At 44.2% G+C, this 19,562-nt stretch overlaps 1 protein-coding gene across 4 annotated transcripts in view; it reads right to left on the bottom strand.

Moving 5' to 3' along the window:
* Nucleotides 1-383: 383 nt before the first annotated feature.
* Nucleotides 384-19,562, bottom strand: part of GDA (guanine deaminase) — a 103,167-nt gene continuing 83,988 nt past the window's right edge. For all 4 annotated transcript variants that reach the window (XM_056523094.1, XM_056523096.1, XM_056523097.1 and 1 more), the window contains 3 exons: nucleotides 19,245-19,363; nucleotides 15,718-15,745; nucleotides 384-768 (listed from right to left, as the gene is read on the bottom strand). In XM_056523094.1, coding sequence (XP_056379069.1) covers nucleotides 698-768; nucleotides 15,718-15,745; nucleotides 19,245-19,363 — 218 coding nt within the window. In that variant the 3' untranslated portion in view covers nucleotides 384-697. The remainder of the gene's footprint in view (nucleotides 769-15,717; nucleotides 15,746-19,244; nucleotides 19,364-19,562) is intronic.

Below are 19,562 nucleotides of genomic sequence, written 5' to 3'. Positions count from 1 at the left end.
GAAACTACGGATACTGGAAGCCTGTGCTAGCATTTCTCCTGCGGTGTTGCTATCAGTGTGCGAAGAGTGGGAGAAGAGGGCGGCATTGACAATCCAACACAATGGGCAGCACATTGAACACATTTAATAAGTGGTCAGAAACTTGGAAATAACTCACGAAAGAATAAAGTTACGTTAAAACCAAGCACATCATTGTTTTTCTTGTGAAATTCCCAATAAGCTTGATGTGTCACATGACCCTCTTCCTATTGAAAAAAAAAAGTTGGATTCAAAATGGCTGACTTCAAAATGGCCGCCATGGTCACCACCCATCTTGAAAAGTTTCCTCCCTCACATATACTAATGTGCCACAAACAGGAAGTTAATATCACCAACCATTCCCATTTTATTAAGGTGTATCCATATAAATTGCCCACCCTGTACTTTTAATGCTGGTACTGTTTTTATTGACAAAAAGTCTATATTCTATCTATATGTTAAAATATTAAAATAGTTCTTAGAATTTACCAGCCAAAAATATATCATAAAACTCTAATCTGTAACTAGTTCCTTTTATAAATGTATTCATAAGTAGATATGTATTTATAAGTAGATATCTAATCAAGTGTAATGTTGTTAACTTAGTTAGTAATGCCTATGTTAAAAGTAAATGTACATTCAAGTACATGTATATGTAAAATATCAGTTACTAACTAGCTTAGGCATTGCTAGGGAATGGAACCACACATCTTCCAGCCACATAAACAGCTCTGATGTTCCTGTCGTCACCTAAAGTATTTTAAAGACAGACAATTGATGAGAAAAATAGTGCATTCAACATATATCAGTCATAGGATCAATGGCATTACTGTAGTGGACCATGTTTAAAGTTAAATAGCATTCACCTGCCATCCATAACATCAATTCTGATACTAAAAGAAAGGGACAGAAGAACTAAGCTAGTTGAGACAGGGGTGTACAGACTCCATAGACTGTCTACGAGTAATCACAAAGCATAGCGCTCAGCTGAATTGGTTTGCCCCTTCTCGTTCTAATGACCGGTGGGGGTCTGAATACCCAGACCCTGACGCATCTTTGTGACAAGTCAACAGTTGTTTTTTATGACAGTAAGGATTTCATTTATCTACAACATATGTGGATGGAGTTATTAAAACCTGTCCACATATAAAGAATCTACACCTATTTATTCAATTTTTATAGATATTGTTTTTAGTGCAGGCTTGTTTTTAACCGTTTGCAATCTATATGGTGAAATCCGTGGAAAGCCCATAGCACAATTGGCAATTTAGATTACACCAAGGAATTATCACAGATCTGTGATGAAACTTGTAGCTAAAAAAAAAAACACCACTAGTAGTAACTGTATATTACGATATCATAGCGGTTTAAGACTATGTTCCTGTTAGTGTTGTGGCTTCTATTCAGATTGAAAGCCACAATCTTATACCAGATCCAGATCAGATTGTATGACTGGCCTCCATTAGCCTAATAATGGGGTCTATCAGGCAAGGTGTCTGTCATTCTTTAATACAAATGTGAATGAAGCCTGTGCATAAAGTAATAAATGCAGGACTGGGCCAGTGAGGTATGTATTTACCTTCAGGCAGCGATCATCTTTGCCTGACGGTAGAATGGTGGGGGTGGAGTATTGTACTCCCTAAACTGGCCTGGTGAAAATAAAGTATGCAGCAATGCATGATGCTCTCACATCCAGCCTGTTGAATGTGAAGTCAATGCAGTGATCCTTACACTGTCCCTGTTCAATTTAAATGGGCACTGTCAGATACAAAAACATTTAATATGTTACCAAACCTACAAATCCTAGCAGTTACACAACCCAAAACATAAGTGTCGGTAAAAATGCAATGCTAAACCTATAATCCAACACTATAGTAATGAAAAAAATACCAGGACATCAATAATGTCTAAAGAATACAAAACCTTTATTATGATCACATATATACAAAAACGACAGGACCCACCCACTAAAAACAACCCAACTATAAAATACACACAACCCACAAAAAAGGTGAGGAACAGCCGACCATTACAGTCCTAGCCAGATTCACAGTGTCAATAGGTATGCATACAGTATGATCACAAATAACTTGGTCACATGATATTACCTAAAGTAGTCATGGTTAGCTGCCCCCCACCACGGCCTCGACACTTGTTTCGCTGTCTTCCTCAGGAGGTCAAGACAACGAAACACGTGTCGAGGCAGTGGTGGGGAGCAGTCCTGCATGACTACTTCAGTTAATGTCATGTGACCAAATTTTTGTGATCATGCTGTATGTATACCTATTGGCACTGTGAATCTGGCTAGGACTGTAATGGTTAGCTGTTCCTCACCTTTTTAGTGGGCTGTGTGTATTTTATAGTTGGGTTGTTTTTAGTGGGTGGGTCCTGTCGTTTTTGTATATATGTGATCATAATAAAGGTATTGTCCTGTTGTCCTGGTATTTTTTGATTACTATATAGTTGGATTATAGGTTTAACATTTAATATGTTTTACATCTTGGCAAAACATTAACCTTTCTTATATACTGTACTTCATAAGAAAAATGTATTTTCATTTTATAGAAATCATGGCTTATAAATTCAAGGTTTCGTCCAAGCTGAAGCACAGGCATGGACAAAGTCCAGTAAGTGAGGGTGGGCTAGCACTCCTCTGTGCTCTCTCCTGTCTGATAGTACTCCTCTGTGCTCTCTCCTGTCTGATAGTACTCCTCTGTGCTCTCTCCTGTCTGATAGTACTCCTCTGTGCTCTCTTCTGTCTGATGGCACTCCTCTGTGCTCTCTCCTGTCTGACAGCACTCCTCTGTGCTCTCTCCTGTCTAATAGTACTCCTCTGTGCTCTTTGCTGTCTAAAAGCACTCCTCTGTGCTCTCTCCTGTCTGACAGTACTCATCTGTACTCTCTCCTGTCTGATAGAACTCCTCTGTCCTATCTCCTGTCTGATAGTACTCCTCTGTGCTCTCTCCTGTCTGATAGCACTCCTCTGTGCTCTCTCCTGTCTGACAGTACTTGTCAGGCCCAAGGCCTGATTATTAACCCCTTAAGGACACATGACGTTCTCATACGTCTCCATTTCCGAGTCCTTAAGGACACATGACGTATGAGAACGTCATGTGTTTTACCGGCCCCCCGCAACCATCTGGAGCGGAGCCGGTCCCCGATGCCTGCTGAAATCGTTCAGCAGGCATTGGGGCATATCGCCCAGGGGGGTCATTATGACCCCCCATGTCGGCGATGGCCGCAGATCGCTGGACAATTCAGTCCAGTGATCTGCGGCGGATTCCGGGTCAATCGGGTCTCCAGTCTCCGGGAATTATTGGCTGATCGGGGCCGTCAGAGACGGCCCCGAACAGCCAGAGCCAGCAGGGGTACCTCACCACTGGGGTACCTCACCACAGGGCCACCTCGGCACTGGTGCCACCTCACGATCGCCCTGATTCGTCGGCCGGATTACCGGCCGACCAATCAGGGCGCCTGCTGCGGGTGTCACTCCCGCAACCCGCTCCGCCCCTCTTCCGGTGGACGTGAGCGGGTGCGGGACGTGCACCCCGGGTGCTGGGGACCCCGATCCCCGGCGCCCCTGTTGGGATCGGGGCCCCAGGAGCAGCGGCGGCGGCGGAGACGACGAGGGACTGACCTGGTGCAGCGAGGATCGTTGGAGGTGAGTGACAGCCTCCTGCTGTTGCTTAGCAACAGCTCCCAGCATGCAAAAAGGGCATGCTGGGAGCTGTAGTTATGCAACAGCAGGAGGCAGACCACCACAACTCCCAGCATGCCCTTATGGGCATGCTGGGACTTGTAGTTTTGCAACAGCTGGAGGCACATTCTTTCTATGGAAAAGTGTACCTTCAGCTGTTGTGTAACTACAACTCCCAGCTTGCACAATCAGCTAAAGTGCATGCTGGGAGTTGTAGTGGTGCATCTGGTGGTTGCATAACTACAACTCCCAGCATGCCCGTTGGCTGTCGGTGACTGCTGAGAGTTGTAGTTTTGCAACAGCTGAAGGCACACTGAGTTAAGTAGCAAACCAGTGTGTCTCCAGCTGTTGCATAACTACAATCCCCAGCATCCCCAGCCAAAGTAGTATGCCTCCAGCTGTTGCATAACTACAAGACCCAGCATGCCCTTCCACTGTCCGTACATGCTGGGGGTTGTAGCTTTTGCAACAGCTGAAGGCACACTGGTTGCAAAACACTGAGTTTGTTACCAAACTCGGTGTTTCACAACCAGTGTGCCTCCAGCTGTTGCAAAACTACAACTCCCAGCATGCACTAATAGACCGTACATGCTGGGAGTTGTAGTTTAGCAACAGCTGGATGTTCCCCCCCCCCAATGTGAACGTACAGGGTACACTCACATGGGCGGAGAATTACAGTAAGTATCCGGCTGCAAGTTTGAGGTGCGGCAAAATTTCTGCCGCAGCTCAAACTGCCAGCGAGAAACTACTGTGAACCCCCACCCGTGCGACTGTACCCTAAAAACACTACACTACACTAACACGCAATAAAATAAAAAGTAAAAAACACTACATATACACATACCCCTACACAGCCCCCCTCCCCTCCCCAATAAAAATTAAAAACGTCTGGTACGCCACTGTTTCCAAAACGGAGCCTCCAGCGGTTGCAAAACTACAACTCCCAGCATGCACTGATAGACCGTACATGCTGGGAGTTGTAGTTTTGCAACAGCTGGATTTCCCCCCCCCCCCCAATGTGAACGTACAGGGTACACTCACATGGGCGGAGGATTACAGTAAGTATCCGGCTGCAAGTTTGAGCTGCGTCAAATTTTCTGCCGTAGCTCAAACTGCCAGCGAGAAACTACTGTGAACCCCCGCCCGTGCGACTGTACCCTAAAAACACTACACTACACTAACACAAAATAAAATAAAAAGTAAAAAACACTACATATACACATACCCCTATACAACCCCCCTCCCCAATAAAAATGAAAAACGTCTGGTACGCCACTGTTTCCAAAACGGAGCCTCCAGCTGTTGCAAAACAACTACTCCCAGTATTGCCAGATAGCCGTTGACTGTCCAGGCATGCTGGGAGTTTTATAACAGCTGGAGGCACCCTGTTTGGGAATCACTGGCAAAGAATACCCCTATGTCCACCCCTATGCAAGTCCCTAATTTAGGCCTCAAATGCGCATGGCGCTCTCACTTTGGAGCCCTGTCGTATTTCAAGGCAACAGTTTAGGGCCACATATGGGGTATCGCCGTACTCGGGAGAAATTGTGCTTCAAATTTTGGGGGGTATTTTCTGCTATTACCCTTTTAAAAAATGTAAAATTTTTGGGAAAACAAGCATTTTAGGTAAAAAAAATATATATTTTTTTACATATGCAAAAGTCGTGAAACACCTGTAGGGTATTAAGGTTCAAATTACCCCTTGTTACGTTCCCCGAGGGGTCTAGTTTCCAAAATGGTATGCCATGTGTTTTTTTTTTTGCTGTCCTGGCACCATAGGGGCTTCCTAAATGCGGCATGCCCCCAGAGCAAAATTCGCTTTCAAAAAGCCAAATGTGACTCCTTCTCTTCTGAGACCTGTAGTGCGCCAGCAGAGCGCTTTTCACACCCATATGGGGTGTTTTCTGAATCGGGAGAAATTGGGCTTCAAATTTTGGGGGGTATTTTCTGCAATTACCCTTTTTAAAATTGTAAAAATTTTGGGAAACCAAGCATTTTAGGTAAAAAAAAATATATATTTTTTTACATATGCAAAAGTCGTGAAACACCTGTAGGGTATTAAGGTTCACATTACCCCTTGTTACGTTCCCCGAGGGGTCTAGTTTCCAAAATGGTATGCCATGTGTTTTTTTTTTTTTTTGCTGTTCTGGCACCATAGGGGCTTCCTAAATGCGGCATGCCCCCCAGAGCAAAATTTGCTTTCAAAAAGCCAAATGTTACTCCTTCTCTTCTGAGACCTGTAGTGCGCCAGCAGAGCACTTTTCACCCCCATATGGGGTGTTTTCTGAATCGGGAGAAATTGGGCTTCAAATTTTGGGGGGTATTTTCTGCTATTACCCTTTTAAAAAATGTAAACATTTTGGGAAAACAAGCATTTTAGGTAAAAAAATATATATTTTTTTACATATGCAAAAGTCGTGAAACACCTGTAGGGCATTAAGGTTCACGTTACCCCTTGTTACGTTCCCCGAGGGGTCTAGTTTCCAAAATGGTATGCCATGTGGTTTTTTTTGCTGTTCTGGCACCATAGGGGCTTCCTAAATGCGGCATGCCCCCAGAGCAAAATTTGCTTTCAAAAAGCCAAATGTGACTCCTTCTCTTCTGAGACCTGTAGTGCACCAGCAGAGCACTTTTCACCCCCATGCGAGGTGTTTTCTGTATCGGGAGAAATTGGGCTTCAAATTTTGGGGGGTATTTTCTGCTATTACCCTTTTTAAAAATGTAAAATTTTTGGGAAACCAAGCATTTTAGGTAAAAAAAATATATATTTTTTTTACATATGCAAAAGTCGTGAATCACCTGTAGGGTATTAAGGTTCACTTTACCCCTTGTTACGTTCCCTGAGGGGTCTAGTTTCCAAAATGGTATGCCATGTGTTTTCTTTTTGCTGTCCTGGCACCATAGGGGCTTCCTAAATGCGGCATGCCCCCCAAAAACCATTTGTCGCTCCTTCCCTTCTGAGCCATCTACTGCGCCCGCCGAACAATTAACATAGACATATGAGGTATGTGCTTACTCAAGAGAAATTGGGTTTCAAATACAAGTAAAAATTTTCTCCTTTTTATCCCTTGCAAAAATTCAAAAATTGGGTCTACAAGAACATGCGAGTGTAAAAAATGAAGATTTTGAATTTTCTCCTTCACTTTGCTGCTATTCCTGTGAAACACCTAAAGGGTTAATACACTTACTGAATGTTTTTTTGAATACTTTAGGGGGTGTAGTTTTTATAATGGGGTATTTTATGGGGTATTTCTAATATGAAGACCCTTCAAATCCACTTCAAAACTGAACTGGTCCCTGAAAAATAGTGAGTTTGAAAATTTTGTGAAAAATTTCAAAATTGCTACTGAACTTTGAAGCCCTATGGTGTCTTCCAAAAGTAAAAACTCATAAATTTTATGATGCAAACATAAAGTAGACATATTGTATATGTGAACCCAAAAAAAAAATATTTTGAATATCCATTTTCCTTACAAGCAGAGAGCTTCAAAGTTAGAAAAATGCAAAATTTTCATTTTTTTCATAAAATTTTGGGATTTTTCACCAAGAAAGGATGCAAGTTACCATAAAATCTTACCACTAAGTTAAAGTAGAATATGTCACGAAAAAACAATCTCGGAATCAGAATGATAACTAAAAGCATTCCAGAGTTATTAATGTTTAAAGTGACAGTGGTCAGAATTGCAAAAAACGCTCCGGTCCTTAAGGTATAAAATGGCCTGGTCCTTAAGGGGTTAAAATCCTATAGGTGTATTATAATTATAACTGTGTGATGTATTATCCAAGCCATGGGTGAGAGGTAATTCAGACTGTGGGTTTGTGTATTGCATTTTATTGGGGGTCTGGCTGTTTGTTTACATCTCCTTTGAAGTCAAAGGCTTTTTTGAAGCAGCAGGATGTAAGGTGTACTCTGGTCCCATCATATAATCACACAGATAAGGGGAACAGGGAGAGAGAAGACCCCCTGGTGGGATCAGAGGGGAGGGGGGGGGATGGAGTCTCCCTCCCAAGAAAGCAGATATGATATTTAAACAATGCTAGACTAAAAGTTGGTTGTTCAATGCTGTGCAACAAGCTGACAAGACCATCCTAAGAACAACTGGAACTCGCTCTCATGGACTGCTATATCATCATGCTGTAAGAACTTCATCTTTTGTTTTCTGAACTTTTCTTGCAAAACTCTTTTATATATTTTTGTACCTGTATGTCATTTGTTTCTGTATTTTTATATAGTCAGCACTGTGATACCTTTTATCAGATTAAATGTTTAATTAATCAGCTCTGGTCTTTGATCTCTAAATATATGAGCTCACCTTTCTGAAGGTAGCTCTGGTGGAAACACGTTTATCTAAGGGTTAATTTGGTGACTTGCTGGGACTAGTAGTGTATACCCAGAGGTCTAGTGGCCTTAACCCTTGCACCATCACACTCTCTCTAATGTCTTGGCTGGACCAATAGGGTGTGATCGTGACAACTGGTGGCAGCGTCGGGATATATTTAGAGATTTTTAGTGCTTGCTGGATTTTACTCGTAAGGAAATCTTAGCACTAAAAAGAAATTGCATACATATTCTTGTGTGTAAATTCCAAAGACAGAGCTCAGTGCTGGTTTAAAAGACATACAAAAAGAGTGCAAGACAGTTCTGTCCTCCCCATCTCCTGTTTTACCTACTCTGTCTCATCTCGGAAATATGGAGGCATATCGCAAGCAGTCCAAGCCTGCACTGGAGCTAATGTGCCAAGAAAAGGACATCCCTACTGCAGGAAAGAACAAGGAACAACTTATTGCTGATCTTGTGGAGTATGATGCCCGTGCAGAACAGCTGAGTGACATGAGGCAAAGTCCTACAGCTGGAACTGCCATCCAAGGACTGATATCTCCTGGGGAATATAACATTACTCCCCATCAGGACAGTACTACACATGAGGCCTTGGACTCTTATATGCGGACTGCCTTACAACACCTTGGGAATGTGGATGCCAATATGAAACTCCAACTGCTTCTCCAGTACCAAACTGCTGAGAGAGAGGCTCAGGCACGAGCCGCAGAAAGAGAGGCCCAGGCACGAGCCGCAGAAAGAGAGGCCCAGGCACGAGCCACAGAAAGAGAGGCCCAGGCACAAGCCGCAGAAAGAGAGGCCCAGCGAAGGCATGAACTGGAGGTTCTGAGGCTTAGAGGGGATGCTTTATCTGCACGCAGTGATGTGCAGGATCAAGGAGACCACAAACCCCGCTTGGAACATTTCCCCATATTGGAGAAAGATGGTGATCTGGATGTGTTCCCGAAGGGATTTGAAAAGGTTTGCCGGCAGTTCCATCTACCTAAGGAACAGTGGGGACGATTTCTAACCCCACGGCTGCGAGGGAAAGCTCTGGATGTGTTTGCTTTGCTTCCCTCTGAGAGTAACCAGGACTATGAGGCAATAAAATCTGCCCTGCTAAAAAGTTTTTATCTGACTCCAGAGACTTATCAGAAAAAGTTTCGGACTTTGCAACAAAGTGCCACAGAAAGCTGCACTCAACATGCAGGTCAGCTAAGGATTGCATTCAGGCTATGGACTGGGGGCCTACAAGTCACTACCTATGAGGCCCTGGAGGACTTGATGGTCCTGGATCAGTTTCTCCAAACACGGAGCTTTGAAGCCAGAGAGTGGATTTTGGACCACAAGCCCAAGACAGCCATGGAAGCAGCAGAACTAGGAGATGACTTTGCCAACAACCGGGCGCCAGCAGCAAAGCGTGGATCTGCACAAACTGGAGCAAGTACCTGGAGGGGAGCCACACAACCACAAAGCACCACCAGGTCAGCCGGGAAATTCTTGCCATCATTCCCAAAAGCAACAGGAGCCACATTGGGTCAGGGGGACACCCGCCGATGTTACAGATGCAACAATATTGGGCACCTGAGTGCCACTTGCCCCAACAAAAAGAATTCTCCACCAGTAGCTGGAGGACACACAGCCGTTCTTCTGGTGTCCGGAGCGGTGGAGAAAAGAGCGGATAACCTGCAGAGTGTAACTGTGGGTGACCGGGTGACATTGGGTTTGCGAGATTCTGGAGCCTCCTTTACCTTGGTGCGGCCTGAAGTGGTGGATACAGAGGACATCATCCCTGGAAGAACCATGGCTTTAAAAGGAATTGGAGGTGTGCGGCCTGTTGTGCCCATGGCCCGTGTGTACCTGGATTGGGGTACAGGCAAGGATTTGCGGGAGGTGGGGGTCTCTGAGGACATCCCCGTTAATGTTCTGCTGGGGAATGATTTGGGTCGGATGCTCTGTCATTATGCTCCAGAGGACACTACCTGCACACCGGATGGGCTAGGAGAGAGCCCTGTTCATTCTGAGGTACTGTGCAAGACTTTGGGAGACACTGCGAGATGTGGAAACTGGGAGGGAGTGCAGGGGATTGATAATTGTTTACCTGTGACTGAACCAGTAATGTTTTCCAAAAGTGGAATGGGGTGTATTGTAAAATGTGGTGACAATGAATTGCCAATGCCAAAACCTAGTGGAGATGGGCTAGGGGGAGGGGTTGGTGTGCCCCTGGTGACATGTAAGGATGAGGGACCAGCAGTGAGTGATATGTCCCAATCCTGTGAGCCTAAGGAGGAGGAGGGAAGGAGTAAGAGCCCTGTGTATGATGCCTGTAACATTGTTATGTCTGGAACTGAGGGAGAGGAAGGTGCAGATGCTAGTTCACCTGGGGGAAATGTGCTCCCTGATGCCCAAAGATGGGGGGAGGGAAATGAGCATTTCCGGGAAGCTCTGCGCCATGACCCTTCCCTTGAAGGACTGAGACAACGTGCTGAACATACAGGTGTTGACACAGATGGGCATCGGGTATATTGGGAAAATTATATCTTGTACTGGGAGTCCCTTTCCAAAAGCATGCTAGGGGCCCAGGAGGGAGAAAGGCAGTTAGTGGTTCCTAGGCAGTACAGGAAAGAGCTGCTGAGGTTGGCCAATGAGACCCTCCTGGCAGGACATTTGGGAGTGGCCTATGCGGTCATAGAGAAGGAATGTCTAGCTGTGGTCTGGGCTTTGCAAAAATTACAGCCATACCTGTATGGCAGGGATTTTACTGTCATAACTGATCACAACCCTCTACTTTGGTTGGACAGAGTGTCCGGTAACAATGGCACCTTGAAACAAATGCTAAAAACATATGTAGAATCGGAGGGTAGAGACTGGGAAAAGTATTTACCCCATCTGTTATTTGCTTACAGGGAGGTACCCCAAGAGCCTACAGGTTTCTCGCCCTTTGAGTTATTATATGGTCACAAAGTGCGGGGACCCCGAGATTTAGTTAGGGAAGAATGGGAAGGGGGGCTACCTGCCCCTGAGACTTCTGTGGTGAAGTATGTTCTGAGATTCAGGGACAGGATGCAGGCATTGACTGGGCTGGTACAGGACAACCTCATAGCAGCACAGTCCAGGCATAAGTACTGGTATGATCACAATGCAAGGGACCGGGTCTATGAAGTGGGACAGAAGGTAATGGTTCTGAACCCCATCAGGCAGAATAAGTTGCAGGGTGCCTGGGAGGGTCCCTTCCCCATTTTGCAGTGCCTGGAACCCACCACATATGTAGTTGCCCTTGATGAGAAAGGTCAGAGGCAGAGACAGTACCACATTAATATGGCATACTATGACCCTGAGAAGGTGGTACTCAGTGTATGCAGTGCACCAGAGGAAGGGCTGGGTAGTGATCCCCTACTAGACCTAGTGGAGGAAGCTAAGAGCCAGGGATTCCTTCAGGATGTGGAGATCAATCCACAGCTCTCAGATGAAAGGAGGAGGCAGCTTAATCAGGTACTAGGCCCCTTCAGTGCCATCTTTGCCTGGGAATGCAGGGCCTGTGGTGTCAAGAAAAGAAATAGATGGTTAAGGGAGACAGATCTATCAGCCTGGACAGGCAAGATCTCTCTGTCCCCATCTTAAGAGGGAGGTGTCAGGTCCAAGGCCTAATTATTAAAATCCTATAGGTGTATTATAATTATAACTGTGTGATGTATTATCCAAGCCATGGATGAGAGGTCATTCAGACTGTGGGTTTGGGTATTGCATTTTATTGGGGGTCTGGCTGTTTGTTTACATCTCCTTTGAAGTCAAAGGCTTTTTTGAAGCAGCAGAATGTAAGGTGCACTCTGGTCCCATCATATAATCACACAGAAAAGGGGGCCAGGAAGAGAGAAGACCCCCTGTTGGGATCAGAGGGGAGGGGGGAATGGAGTCTCCCTCCCAAGAAAGCAGATATGATATTTAAACAACGCTAGACTAAAAGTTGGTTGTTCAATGCTGTGCAACAAGCTGACAAGACCATCCTAAGAACAGCTGGAACTCGCTCTCATGGACTGCTATATCATCATGCTGTAAGAACTTCATCTTTTGTTTTCTGAACTTTTCTTGCAAAACTCTTTTATATATTTTTGTACCTGTATGTCATTTGTTTCTGTATTTTTATATAGTCAGCACTGTGATACCTTTTATCAGATTAAATGTTTAATTAATCAGCTCTGGTCTTTGATCTCTAAATATATGAGCTCACCTTTCTGAAGGTAGCTCTGGTGGAAACACGTTTATCTAAGGGTTAATTTGGTGACTTGCTGGGACTAGTAGTGTATACCCAGAGGTCTAGTGGCCTTAACCCTTGCACCATCACACTCTCTCTAATGTCTTGGCTGGACCGATAGGATGTGATTATGACAGTACTCCTCTGTATTCTATCCTGTCTGACAGTACTCCTCTGTATTCTCTCCTGTCTGATAGTACTCCTCTGTGCCCTCTCCTGTCTGATAGTACTCCTCTGTGCTCTCTCCTGTCTGATAGCACTTCTCTGTGCTCTTTCCTGTCTCATCGCATTCCTCTGTGCTCTCTCCTGTCTGATAGTACTCCTCTGTACTCTCCCCTCTCCGATAGTACTCCTCTGTGCTCTCTCCTGTCTGATAGTATTCCTCTGTGCTCTCTCATGTCTGATAGGACTCCTCTGCGCTCTCTCCTGTCTGATAGTACTCCTCTGTGCTCTCTTCTGTCTGATAGTACTCCTCTGGGCTCTTTCCTGTCTGATAGTATTCCTCTGTCCTCTCTCCTGTCTGATAGGACTCCTCTGTACTCTCTCCTGTCTGATAGCACTCCTCTGTGCTCTCTCCTGTCTGATAGTACTCCTCTGTGCTCTCTGTCTGATAGTACTCCTCTGTGCTCTTTCCTTTATGATAGCACTCCTCTGTTCTATCTCCTGTCTGACAGTACTCCTCTGAGCTCTCTCCTGTCTGATAGTACTCCTCTGTACTCTCTGCTGTCTGATAATACTCCTCTGTGCTCTCTTCTGTCTGATAGCACCCCGCTGTGCTCTCTCCTGTCTGATAGTACTCCTCTGTGCTCTCTCATGTCTGATAGCACTCCTCTGTGCTCTCTCCTGTCTGATGAGAGGACTTGATTCTGTTGAAGGGCTCACCGGAGGAGAAAGAATGGGTTTTGATGGGCGTACAACGCTACGGTACAGGTAAACAACCGCAGACACCATATAAAATACGGTGTCTGCGGTTGTTTACCTGTACTGTAGTGTTATGCGCCCATCAAACCCGTTCGTTCTCCTCCGGTGAGCTTTTCAACTGAATCAAGTCCTCTCTGCAACCTCCGTGTTCTGACGGATCCGGGTGTCTTCTGCTGTGCAAATTTCAACTAAAACATGCGTTAATAGGTGTTGAGCTCTAAGCCGAACACATTCAGGTACGTGGGCATTTAGCAAAGTAAAAGAACCTACTTGTGTTGCCCGTGGTAATGGCACAAGGCGGTGCCACCACTGTCTGTTTTTCTCTCCTTATCTGCTCTCCTGTCTGATAGCACTCCTTTGTGCTCTCTCTTGTCTGAAAGTACTCCTCTGTGCTCTTTCCCGTCTGATAGTACTCCTCTGTGCTCTCTCCTGTCTGATAGGACTCCTCTGTGCTCTCTCCTGTCTGATAGTACTGCTCTGTGCTCTCCCCTGTCTGATAGCACTCCTCTGTGCTCTCTCCTGTCTGATAGTACTCCTCCGTGCTCTCTCCTGTCTGATAGTACTCCTCTGTGCTCTCTCGTGTCTGATACTACTCCTCTGTGCTCTCTCCTGTCTGATAGTACTCCTCTGTGATGTCTCCTGTCTGATAGTACTCCTCTGTGCTCTCTCCTGTCTGATAGTATTCCTCTGTGCTCTTTCCTGTCTGATAGTACTCCTCTGTGCTCTCTCTTGTCTGATAGTACTCCTCGGTGCCCTCTCCTGTCCTATCAGACACACAGAGGAGTGCTAGCCCACCCTCACTTACTGGACTCAGTCCATGACTGTGCGTCAGCTTGGACAAAGCCATGATTTTATAAGCCAAGATTTCTATAAAAAGGAAATAACATTTTCTTATACAGTATATTAGAAAGGCTAATGTTTTGCCGGGATATACAGCATATAAAAAGTTTTTGAATCAGACAGTGCCCATTTAAGAATAAAATTGGTGATGTTTACTTTACTCTGTTTCCATGGTGCATTACTATTAGATGGAGTGGCCGCCAAACATTACTGGTATTATGCTAATCTGTTTCTGTAACCCGCCAAACTATTGATGTAGTATGTCACGGAATGTACATACAGGAGAAGACACCCCCTCTATTACTGGACTCCTTGCTCATGTACAGTACTGAGCATCACACTGTATGCATAACCGCTTACTTCACATTCATTGGGCAATGCGTGCATGGCCCTGGGCACTGGCAAGCCATTCTATGCTTTATGATATCCCTTTATGTAATAAGTATAAATATTTAATAAATAAAAATTTAAAGGGAATTTGTATGCTCTTTACCAGGTACAAAGTTACAGACATGGACAGATGGGCCATATGGCTATAAAGCCAACCATACTTTTTTTTCTTCAGTAAAGCCATAAAATCCCTGTTATCCTTTTGTAGCTGAAGTGTCATAGAGCTGGAACCATACCCCTCCTCCACCCCCCTCTCACCCTGCTTTCACTGATTGAAGCACAGCAGTGAAGGGTGAGAGGGGTAGGGGAGTGAGGAGACATGCCTCCTGTGGCTTAGTGCCACCTCTATGTAACTTCATCTGAAGGAAATAATGATTTTATAACTTTACAAAGGGTCAACAGAACAAAGAAAAAAGAATATGGTTAGTTTTATCTCCCTGTGACCTTTCTGTCAGGATCTGGAACTCAATATATCTGTCACGATGCCGGCTGGCAGGTAGTGGATCCTCTGTGCCAGAGAGGGATTGGCGTGGACCGTGCTAGTGGATCGGTTCTAAGTCACTACTGGTTTTCACCAGAGCCCGCCGCAAAGCGGGATGGTCTTGCTGCGGCGGTAGTGACCAGGTCGTATCCACTAGCAACGGCTCAACCTCTCTGGCTGCTGAAGATAGGCGCGGTACAAGGGAGTAGACAGAAGCAAGGTCGGACGTAGCAGAAGGTCGGGGCAGGCAGCAAGGATCGTAGTCAGGGGCAACGGCAGGAGGTCTGGAACACAGGCTAGGAACACACAAGGAAACGCTTTCACTGGCACGATGGCAACAAGATCCGGCGAGGGAGTGAAGGGGAAGTGAGGTGATATAGGGAAGTGCACAGGTGATAACACTAATTGGAACCACTGCGCCAATCAGCGGCGCAGTGGCCCTTTAAATCGCAAAGACCCGGCGCGCGCGCGCCCTAGGGAGCGGGGCCGCGCGCGCCGGGACAGGACTGACGGAGAGCGAGTCAGGTACGGGAGCCGGGGTGCGCATCGCGAGCGGGCGCTACCCGCATCGCGAATCGCATCCCGGCTGGAGGCGGTATCGCAGCGCCCCGGGTCAGTGGATCTGACCGGAGCGCTGCAGTGAGGAGAGTGCAGCGAGCGCTCCGGGGAGGAGCGGGGACCCGGAGCGCTCGGCGTAACAATATCCTTACGCAGCTGACAGAATCCCTTTAAAATTAAGTATGAAGTATTTTCGGTTATATTTTACGTAAGTTGAGTGGAAAATATATTTACATACTTACCAAGATAAAGGAACCTCTGCAGCAATTCCTGAACAAAAAGAGTGAAAAATTAAAAGAAAATCCCACAGTTGTAAAGTTTTTGGTACCTTTTAGAAAAATGTATTTTACTTATACTGACTTTGTGATACATTATTTTATCTGTTCACATTTAAAGGCTATGGACACCCATGAATTTAAAACATTCGTTAGTGGTTAGCTTATACATTTTCTAAAATGATAACCAATTTAAAGGTGTAGGATAGGGGATAAGATGTCTGATCACGGTGGTCCCGCCGCTGGGACCCCCTGCGATCTCCAAGCAGTACCTATTTAGAACGCTGGATTCGTGACGTCACACAACGCCCCTCCCATGACATGAATGGACGGGGTGTGGTGTGATGTCACGAGTATGTGTGGTGTGACACCACAACCCTTGCCGCGCGGACCCAGCATTCTAAACATGCTGTTTAGAATATTGGGTGCTGCATGTAGATTGCGGGGAGTCCCAGTGGCAGGACCCACATGATCAGACATCTTATCCCTTAGGGATATCTAGGGGCAGAGTACCCCTTTAAGTCTCCTTTAAACTACTAAGAAAGAAATTTACTCCATTTTTTTTTTCATCTCTTGAGGACACAGCGATTTTTTCCTTTTTGTGCTTTCATTTTCCCTCCCTGCCTTTTTTTCCACCTACAGACCCACATGAGGGCATGTTTTAGGCTGGTATTCCACTGAGGAATTTTTTGCAAAAATGCCGTAAAAAATGCCAATTTTCCCACACAGCGTTTTTTCAGTGAAAAAATGCTGCGTCCAGATGTTAGCTGCAAGTCAATAGTAAACTGCAAAATGCCAGATTCACTTGCCGTTTTTCAGTTTGGCGTTTTTTTTTTATCCTTTTGGCATTTTTCAGCAATTTTGGGCTCAGAGGCTGGATTTTCAAAACGCCCAACAAAACCTAGTTTCGCGTTTTTTGCCCTGAAATCGTGGTGTTTTCCTCCTATAGAAGTCTATGGGAGAGCAAAAACGCTAAGAAAAACGCCATGTTGGTTTTAAATTTTGCGTTTTTGCAAGCGGTTTTTATTATTTTTTGGACTTTAGAGATCCCAAAAAATTATGGAGATACCTTTTTTATAAAAATTTCACAGGGTACCATAAAAAAAAAAAATTAAGAAAAAAAGATACAGTAGTGATGGAAAAAATTGTATCTAACGAAATTTATCTTTTTTATTACGAAATGTTTATTAATTTTAGCAAAAACGCTAAGAAAAACGCCATGTTGGTTTTAAATTTTGCGTTTTTGCAAGCGGTTTTTATTATTTTTTGGACTTTAGAGATCCCAAAAAATTATGGAGATACCTTTTTTATTAAAATTTCGCAGGGTACCATAAAAAAAAAATTAAGAAAAAAAGATACAGTAGTGATTGAAAAAATTGTATCTAACGAAATTTATCTTTTTTATTACGAAATGTTTATTAATTTTTAAACAGGGATCAATTTATGTGGGCAGGTAAAGCACTAAAAATGTAGCCGACAATAATAAAAATGTAGAGTGTGTGTGTGTTCCATGATGGGAGTAGCAGTACCTGTACTAATTGACAGATCGCCTGTTGTGATCCTCTTGCATAATGTATAGATGCTGCGGCCGCTCTTCTATGGTCCCCTGCACTGACGTATATATACACATATTCATTAAAAGAGCAAACAAAGAACAAAATCACACCTGCACTCCCCGCATATTACACATATACACATATTCATATTTCCCACAGAGAGCTGTGATTGGCCAGATGGTTCCAGCCAATCACAGCTCTCTGTGAGAAATCGGAATGTGTATATATACGTCAGTGCAGGGGACCATAGGAGAGCGCCGGCCGCATCCATACATTATACCGGAGGATCACAGTGGGTGTCAGGAGTGATACCTGCTGTGATCTTTCCTACTACTACTCCCAACATGGAGGACACTCTGCTCCATGCTGGGAGCTGTAGTACCTGCATTAATAGACAGATCGCAGCAGGTGTCAGAAATTACACTCGCTGCGATCTGTCTATTAATGCTGGTACTACAGCTCCCAGCATGGAGCAGAGTGTGCTCCATGTTGGGAGTAGTAGTACCTGCAGTTAAGGACACATCACAGCGGGTGTCACTACTGACACACGCTGTGATTGTCCTGTCTATAGCAGAGATGGAGCTGCTGTATACATTGCTCACATCCCTGGTCTGCTCTGTACTCCGGGCCGGCCACTCATTCATTCATATTTTCCTCAGAGCTGTGATTGGCTGCAACCATCCGGCCAATCACAGCTCTGGGCGGAAAATATGAACGGCCAGTGATGAGAGCGCTGTATAGAGCCGGTCCATCTCTGCTATATAATGGATGATCGCATCGGGTGTCAGACTGACTATAGTCTATAGTATAGGTACTACTATTCCCAGCATGGAACAGTGTGTTACATGCTGGGAGTAGTAGTACTACATAAAAAATGTAAAAAAAAAAAAGTCAAACACACACACTTTATAAAAAATGTTATAAAAATGTTGCTATAAAAAATAAACATTTAGTTAAATACATTTTTAAAAACGCCAAAGTGGCCAAAAACGGCAAATTCCACACAAAAGTAGAAACGCAAGAAAAAAACGTCAGAAAAAACGCAGGGAAAAACTGTGGCAGTTTTTTTGGCGTTTTTAAGCAAAAAAGAATCGCAGGGCAAAAATCTCTGTGGAATTCTAGCCTTATGCGGCAATTGTACTTTGTAATCACATTACTCATTTTACCACATCATTTAGTGCAGTGTACTTTAAAGTTAACATTACATATTATATTTATTATTTTGGTCAATAAGATACCCAATTGATATAGGGTTTGTGTTTTTGTACTACTTTTAAAAAATTATATCTTTTTGTAAGAAAGTTAGTATGCTTAAAATTGTCTTTTGACCGCTGTAACACTTTTATTTTTCTTATACAGAGCTGTATGAGGGCTAATTTTTTGCACAGTAATTTTTAGTTTTCATTGTTACCTTTTTATTTTGGAGGGACATATTGAGCATTTTTATTCAATTTTTCTGGTATATGAAGTGACCAAAAAGAGTCAATTCCAAACTTTGGTATTGACGCTCTGCTTCTCTAGCCTGCCGAAGTAAAAAATAGACAGGAGGCAGGTGAGGACCCTCCGGCCATCAGATCAGCTGATCGGGACCATGTGATCACACCACGGTCCTGATCAGCTCCCCAAACCCAGCAGCAATTGTAAATTACTGTTATTTCATAACCACTAAGTCTTTGGATCCTTCGATCAAATTCAATTGCTGGATCTAAAGGGTTAATACTAGATATTGGTATGATTGTCGATGTCCAGCATTAGGGGTGAGTCCTGGCTGCTGATAGCAGCCATTTCCCACTGGCATTAAAGCAAGCCCAGCTCCTGTGTCCTTTGGGGGTTATAAAGATTTCAATTATGTTAATGAAAGGTCAAATATGTGGCAAAAGGTCCTGTCAGCACTTTCTTCTTCTTATATTAGACATAGACATTTCAAATGAATACTACCTCTTTAGAGATATCAGAAAAAACTTCAAAAGGGCTGTCAATGGCGTCAGGGTTAATCAGCAATGCATCAAATTCTTTTCCAACTTCAAAGTTCCCAGTTAAGTGGTCAATGCTCAAAGCTGTGAAAAAATAGGAGACATATATAAGATAAGATATAATAAATCTATTTAAATATGCTGACAGGAAACATCCAAGTTTTAAGATATTCTTTTCAAAGCAATACCGGAGTGCAACACATCTAGTGCACTGTGCTCCGATTTGCCTCATGGGAAAAGTACTGACAGAATGGGGTTTCTATGGATGTTTATATATTTAACT

Source organism: Hyla sarda, chromosome 1 (genome assembly GCF_029499605.1).
Source record: "Hyla sarda isolate aHylSar1 chromosome 1, aHylSar1.hap1, whole genome shotgun sequence".
NCBI classification, from domain to species: domain Eukaryota; kingdom Metazoa; phylum Chordata; class Amphibia; order Anura; family Hylidae; genus Hyla; species Hyla sarda.
The sequence above is the reverse complement of the archived record's forward strand: the minus strand, read 5'-3'. Positions and strand labels throughout refer to the sequence as shown.